An 8,061-nucleotide genomic window follows, 5' to 3' on the forward strand; every position below is an offset into this window, starting at 1 on the left:
TATTTTAGTGAACTAGTATTTTGTAAAATAGTCACATTTCAATTATTATACATTATATACGCATATACATTAATTCTGTTTACAAATAAGTTCTTAAACTTATTTTTCTTAAAAGAACAGTAAAGCAAACAATTATCTCTTCTAGTTTCAACCTTTGTACTCATTTGCTGCTTGTTGTAGGTTGCTAAGCCTTAAGAAATTTCCCACGTGGTAGATATGAAAAGAACATTTTTTAGGTTTTATAAATACATTTTAAATAATGAAAAAAATATCAAATTACTATATTGATACTACAGAATTCACTAATTTATAAGGCGTAGTAACTAAGCTGCATTTAAGTCTAACAAAATATGAAATTTCAAGTTCACTAAAGATTTACCTTATCATTTGAAATCTTTTGTGAAAAGAATGAGATTAACACAATAACACATCAAAGTGGCTGAGAAAACTACTAGGGGGACATTCTGAGCTTTCGATTCAATTAATGATTCATGTCATATATAGAAGTGTATATAAGGGAGCGTTTCTAAAAATGGGAAGAGGTGGGCAAATACCAGTTCAATAAAATTTTGAATGCAAGTCAACAAATGTGATGACATGGCCTTTGACACATGACCAGTCACGATAGGATTAAGTGCCATGGCTATTGAGGATTCCTTCTTGTTCTCAATAAGTTGGCCAAAAATAATTATTGTAGCTTTCAAATATGGATTTTAAAATATAAACGATAATTCAATCAGTAAAACAGAATACCCCAAAAATTAACATTTTTCTAATCCTAAGATGTATTTCCCATAGATACTCATCTTCTTACACAGAATAGCTATCATTCTACGAGATTTGCCTGCCACTAACTTTGAGGTAATTCCCACCTAAATTCATACGTTTTAATGTGCATGATGATGTAATCATACAACAAAAGTCCTTCACCAATGGAAGGCCAACACAACCTCCATGCGCAGTTACTACTCCTATGCATTTGAACTCATGATAACTTAATTCTTTGTCAAAGCGAGACAAAAAAAAAGTACACCAGAAGTGGGGAGGAAAGGTGGGAATATGTGTGAAGAGGCAAGTATCTGTCAAATACACAGAACAGCTAGAATACCATGTTGAATTGGTGGAGGGACTGGTGCAAAAATCTAGATGACCCCCCCCCCCCTTCAGAAAGTGCCTGTGTGAGGTCATCTCAACCAGAGTATACTTTTACTCCGGAATGTAAAGTTGCAAGAGGCAAGCACCATGTATTGCAGGGACAAGTGGTATGTAAAAATAACTCTCCAAGCACTTGGCACAAGCAGCTGATGAGCCAATATGAGTAATGTGGTTTGAACTTGGTCAGACCATACCTTGTGTGCTCATCTCAATTGAACAGACTCTGGCTACAGGAGGAGAGCACGTTCATATTTTTGAGGGGTGACCAGAACTACACCGACAGTGTCACCACTTCTCACTGCACTGTGCAAATCTGTGTGCCCTGAAATAATGATGGGCTACATGGAAGCTAGAGTCCCCAAAATAAAAAAAAGAACTTATGCAGGATGAGAAGCTCAAATCTTGGTGACTCGACACTCTTTAGCTTGCAAGCAAAGAAAAGGCTGAGCTCAGTTGAGATAAGAGTTGAAGAAAATGCTAAGATGTACTAGATAATGGGCTACCTTTACAAGCCTCATGAAGACAAGTGTGAAGGGAGGATACCTCCTGGGAATGGCCTAACAGAAGTCAATCATCCATATAAACGTGGAATCAGAGACCCAGTCCATGGTGATTGAAAGTCCTCATGACACAACTGAACACATAAGAGGCTGATGCAATGCTAAATGGAAGAGTACAGAACTGGAAGAAGTGATTCCAATGGTCAAAAGGCAGAAACTGTCTGGAGGACAGGGAAATCGAAATGTCATCTATAGCCTGTGTGAAAAGGACCATTGGAGAGAAAAGAAATTTGCCATCCAAAAATGAGAACAACCAGAAATCAATTGCAAGAGACGAGAGTAAAAACCCATACAAGGGTCATATTCCCTCACAATGGCCTGCTTATCCAAAAAGTCATATACAACCTCTTTGAGATGTTAAAGAAAGGATCAGAGGGAGGAAAAAATAAAACAGGAGGAGGAGAGGGAGGGGTAGTGAAGTGGAGAAACAGAATATGGGTAAAATTCAAAGAATCCATCTTTTGATAGAATATTGTGACCAGAAGTTAGCAAACCACACCAGACAGGCACCAACAGGTCCCAAACCAACAGGATAGTCACTGATGCAATAGACCTGATAGAGGGAAGTGGGGGAATGGGTAGACGAGGAGAATAGGACAAAAAAGTGAGAGGAAAAGTGATACGGATGAGGAACGGGACTTGAAGGGCAAAGTTGTGATATGCAAGAAACCAGGAAAAATAAAGAGGAATGGTGTTGGGCTGTTTCAGCTCAGGACTCAAGTGAATCAGAAACACTGCCAGCAATATCTTAGCACAATAAGGAGCATGATGAAGATCATGCAAATAGGAAGGTAGGCAAACATATGTTAGCAAGGAATGTATTTCTATCTAACAACTCCCATCAGCAAAAGAACCAAGTTAGTAGGGATAAGGCAAAAGATGCAGTAAAGGCCATACTAGTAAACAGAATGGAAATAAACCTCCCCTGAAAACTCTTTAGGAGCACGATGAAGTGCCTCAGACATAAGGTGCAGGGGAAAAGAGGTAACAAAGAAGGGTGGTAAGAAAAAAAAAATGATGTTAAAATTGAGCATTTAGGAATGAAACAGAAGAGAAATAGTCTGCTCCCTCAGCAAGTGAAAGAGGTTATAAACACTGAGAATCAAGAAAGGGAAAAGTAGAATGGCTGTAAGCTAAGACATGAGAATCAGATAGGCAGGGAGGAAGAAGCATATGGTCATGGATACAATTTTGTTCCAGGAAGGAGTAAGCATGAACATGAATGTCAATTGAAGGAAAAAAGACTAATTAGGGTTGGAGTAAAGAACACAAAGGATCATAATATACAAGTGAAAGTGAAAGAATGGAAAATACTTGTGAAATCAAGTTCTGAAACATAGTACAAAGTTACGGACTCTCCTAAACCAGTAGGGTAATATCAAAATCAAATACCAGGAGGAAGGAACAGTTGATAGAATTTGTCTTCCTCTTGTTTGATTTCAAACTGAGCAAGGATGCAGAAGACCCAGCATGCATGATACACCCCATATTGTTAACTGGAGCTCAGATATTTCAGTGACAAGTAAAAATGGAGGTGGAAATTCTTTTAAATATTTCTTTATGAAATAAAGAAGTTAAAACTTAGATAATATAAAAAATTTGAATCATGAAATAAATTTTTTGTACTTGATTTACTGAAATATGTTGATGATAAAATTTCAATGTAACACTGAAATGTTGTGAGCACTTCATCCAGGTCATATGGAAATGGTTAATTCACAAGAACCAAATGGGTTCTCTTCAAACCTAGCTGTCAACCTTGATAACATCAAAGTAGAAATGACAGTAGTCCAATTCTAAAGTATTCCTCAAAAACTAAGGTGTGAAACATGCTCAAAGTTCTAGAGGCAACTGTAATATGAAAATTAATTCATAAAAAAGTGTGGAACTGTACAAAATTTGGATACAGACCAATCTGAACAATCTGTTGGAAAAAATATGCCAAATGTGATACGATAATAAACATGACTATAAAAACTTTAAAATAATACTTACAGGTAGTCGTGTGGGATCAATTCCAAAAAATCCATCTGTCATATTCGTTACACAACTGTCTTCTACTTTCAGAATATGATTTTTCTTTTCATGAACCCGAAATGCTTCACAATGAATTCTTAAAGCCTCAAAACTGATATCTTCCAGCAATCCACAGAAACCACACAGTTGCACCAGCTAATTTTTAACCTTTAAGTAAGATAATAAGGCAACATTAAGAAAATATAAGGCAAGAAACAAGTTAAATATAGTTGTATTCATAATACCTATTAGTGATGTATAACACTGCTGTTCTAGCTTCAAATAATCTTATCTTTATAATGTTTTTCATTAAAAAAAGCTGAAATGTTGACTAATTACCTATCAATTTTTCTATAAAAACAATTTAACTTTGCAATGCATTAGTGTACTGGATATGCCAATTGTTTAATGTATTCACACAACCCACTGAATGTTAATGATAGTTTTTGTTTTGTTTTTTTATCAAGTTCTTGCAAACATTTATACACCACAGTTTGCTGTCATATAGTTCAAATTTACCTATACACCACTCTTAAAATCTCTTTTTTTTTCCACTCTACTGATTGATGGCAAATTAAATTGTCTTGTTTCACTAAAAATAAATCGAACACATTTTCTTCCAATTATATTTTGTTTATGAAGGTTATCTTTCATTGTTGGCTCAGCATATGGTTTAAAGCTAACCACCAAGTAGGCAAGTTCCTCAAAATATCATTAGGATTCAATCAATAATACTCTTAATAGAAATGGTACCAAACTGATGATTCAATGTATTTTAGTTACTACACATTATAATTTTATGGTTTACTGATTTATGAATAAGTATTTTTAGTAAGCTTATTTTACGACTTACTTTAACTGAATAATTATTTTAACTCACATTGTTAGCTTTCTCTTGCTCAGAAGTTCATTATAACAGTAATAATTCATTTCGGAAAATTAAACAGTACTTTAGAAAAAAAAAAAATTAACAGATACCTGAATTTAAGTTCTGAAAATAAACAAAAACCTAGAAAGTACCAGAACATGTTTTAGAATAAACACATGAAGTTCGTGTAATATACTCATTAACACTAAAACAAACATCCCCTCCCCAGTATAATTTCCAAATAGTATCCAAGGGCTAATCCAAACCATATTTAAGGCCAACAGTTTAGTTCATGATGAGGGCATCATAACAAAAAAAGAAAAAGTATTTTGTGTACATGTAACAGGAAGAAGTACTCTAACTCACAAAAAAGATGAAGATACAATGTATTTATCAAGTATTTTCCAAGTAATCCATCACAACAATCCAATAATGACAAAACTGATTAAGTTTATTTTAGTTTCTATTCGACAGTTCCCATGTTTAATAATTCCCATACCAAAATACTAAACTTGGCCAGATTTTCAGAACCAACCCAGTATAGTTGATGACTATGAAAAATACACGAACCAAATAATAAAAACTACAACAAATTATACCTAATCAATTTTCAAAGTCTCTCTCTCTATATCTAGCTTACATTTCATTTAATAATTAATAATAATAATTAAAGTTAATGTTTTCATGAGACAATCCATAAACTAATGTTTATGCATTACCCTTCAGCTTCTACTTTTATGATATTACAGCAATAATTTTTTAAATTTACATATTTTAGAACTAGACAAACTATGGATATTTCAGCAGTGCTGTACTGCTTCTGTTATATCTTTATATCTAAATGTAGGGATGATAAAGTAACAAACATACATGAAAAGCTGTTTTGTGTACATCAGCATCACTGATCTTTATGTAAAATTTAAAATCTGTGTCAACTATTTTCTGGCAAACAATAGATTTCTTCTCAGCCATTCACCTCTATTGGTTAAAATCCTACATAATGAGAAAGTATACTTCAGGTGAGAAAAATATATCACTTTCATTAACTCTCGACACAGGCAAAGTCAATTTGACTGACCACATGACCTCTTTGTACTCGTTTAAAATCTGTATAGATTTAAAACTTCTAATTTTCAATATAGTGTGTATATCTTCACAAAATTTGGCAGTCTTTCAGTTAACATTACAAGTCTTTCACATACAAATCATATTTTCTAGTGAAGTATTTTTAATAAATTAAAATAAAGATTTGTCCATAAATATACTGAGTATTTCTTTTGAATAGTCTGTGTGCAAAGTGATTGTCTCAAGATCAAAAATACTTTTCTTCATCTCAATAATCTCAAATTTCATTTGTGTAATTTCTAAAACTTCCTAAATACATTTCAAATGTTAGTTTTCAGGGAAACTTTATATTTTATCTGTTATTTCTCTACCCTAACTCTATATAAGGCTGGTCAATTTGAATGATCTTGTGACCCCCCTCCCCCTTAAAAAATCAAAATAAATTTAAATTACCCTCTTTTTCTTACTAGAATGACTTCAAATGTAGCGTGAAACTACATTCGTTTACTCTAAGTGGCTTTAAGCTCTTAACAGTATACATATACTTATAGTTAAATTTTATTGTTATATTGCCCTTTGAACTGTGTAACTGCTATCCATGGCATTATAAGTTGTAAATCACTCATGAAATGTGCAGCTCATGTTACACTATCAAATTACATTACTCACCAGCGAGCTGCTGGCATGTGTGCCTCATGAAACATTTTTATTATATTACTATTTATTTTACCTAATCTAATCTTTACAAACCTAAAAAGATCGCTATTTTTACATTTTAGTTATTTTTATAACAATAAATAAAGAATAAACATGAAAAATAAGAAATAAAGTACTTACCTGATCTTTTTTCTTGCTGTCAATTGTTGATGAAGTTAACCCTACTTTTTTTTTCTATAATAATGGTAGTAATGCACTACATTTTTATTCAATTAAATAATGCACCTAATAACATAGACTAATAACAAGCAAAAAAGTAGATAATTTCCCCTAACTCTAAAAATTTTCTGGCTTTCTAGCTATGCGACAACAGCCATTACAAAGTCATTCAAGCTATTTGTCAAGTTTTCCACAGGAATGAACCATATAAGTGAAATTGATGCTTATCTGTTCAGAACACAATGTTATACATCATTTGATAGATGAAAACCTTCACTATATATTTGTTATAGGTAATATATAATAAAACGTAAGAGAGAACTATTAACAAAACGTGAAAGAAAGGATATGGCAGTAGGGGTCTGATTTTCTATTTGATAGCTCTGTAACCAGACAAAATTGAAGGCAATACAAATTATGGTTTGTCTGAGCAAAAACAATTTTGTACTGAGTAATTTACATTTAATTTTGTAGTTATTGTAGGGGAGGTGGATAAAACAGAGAAGATACCTAAAGAATGCGTGTGTCACACTGGGGGAAATCCAGGATTTTCTTAAATATTGCCTTGTAGAATTAAGAACTTAAAACTTGTATACTATTAAAATATGGATTATTAGCTAATATTTCATGCTATACTAATTGGTATAACATAAACAAAAAGTACTTTAATAACATTTTTCATGTAAGACACTGAAATCTTGTGTCATGCACATAAAAGAATACCTGTGGCAATAGGGTTAATACGCTTGTGTTTTTGGAGGTGCTGTATCCCAAACACTCTCATATCCCATAACTCTTGTACAATTGTTTATTTTAAGGTTTAGTGACCCCCATACATTAAATTCCTTTATTAGGCCCTGGTAACAACAGAAAAAAACAAAAACAAGAAAAATTGTTTTATTACTCTTTCAGTTTCAAGATCTGATTGTAATGCTGCCAAATCAGGAATTAAATTTATACATCTGCTGTTTAAAACTTTTGTGCAAATATACCCAAGAGCTGCATACTGTAGTAATCAATAATTTTTTCCTGACAAACTAAAGGGAAAGTAGCTAGTCAAAAGTAACCATCATTAACTTTTGGGCAACTGTTCTCTGAATGAATAATGGGTTTTACCACTATTTAATACAAACTCACAGCTCCAAAGTGTGAAGCTCTTCTTTTAAATGTTCAAGAAACTCCCCAAGTCAGGTAACCAACATAGGGAATCAAACATAATGTTTTGGGACAACATGGGACCTACTGATCCATCTCAGCTGTTCCATCCTCTAAACTACATTAATATAATCTTAAACAAACCCTTATCATTAATATACTTATCAAGTTTTTTCTTAAATTTACTGCCTCTACAACATCCGAAGGCAACCAATTCCAAAAGCCAACCACCCCATTAGAAAAATAAAACTGTCTTAACTGAAGATGACTCCTACCTTTCCAACATTTATAGTTGTGTCCCCTAGTCCTACTATTCTCACTGTTAAATATGAAAAAAGATGATGCATCAACACTATCAATTCCCTT

The 8,061-nt window shown here is 33.0% G+C and overlaps 1 protein-coding gene across 1 annotated transcript in view; it reads right to left on the reverse strand.

Moving 5' to 3' along the window:
* Positions 1 to 8,061, reverse strand: part of LOC106468195 (protein PAT1 homolog 1-like) — a 127,380-nt gene that overhangs the window by 105,246 nt on the left and 14,073 nt on the right. Inside the window, exon 2 of the mRNA XM_013928608.2 lies at positions 3,711 to 3,899. Within this exon, the coding sequence (XP_013784062.1) occupies positions 3,711 to 3,752 (42 nt within the window). The 5' untranslated portion in view covers positions 3,753 to 3,899. The remainder of the gene's footprint in view (positions 1 to 3,710; positions 3,900 to 8,061) is intronic.

This window comes from Limulus polyphemus, unplaced genomic scaffold (assembly GCF_000517525.1).
Source record: "Limulus polyphemus unplaced genomic scaffold, Limulus_polyphemus-2.1.2 Scaffold2911, whole genome shotgun sequence".
Lineage (NCBI taxonomy): Eukaryota > Metazoa > Arthropoda > Merostomata > Xiphosura > Limulidae > Limulus > Limulus polyphemus.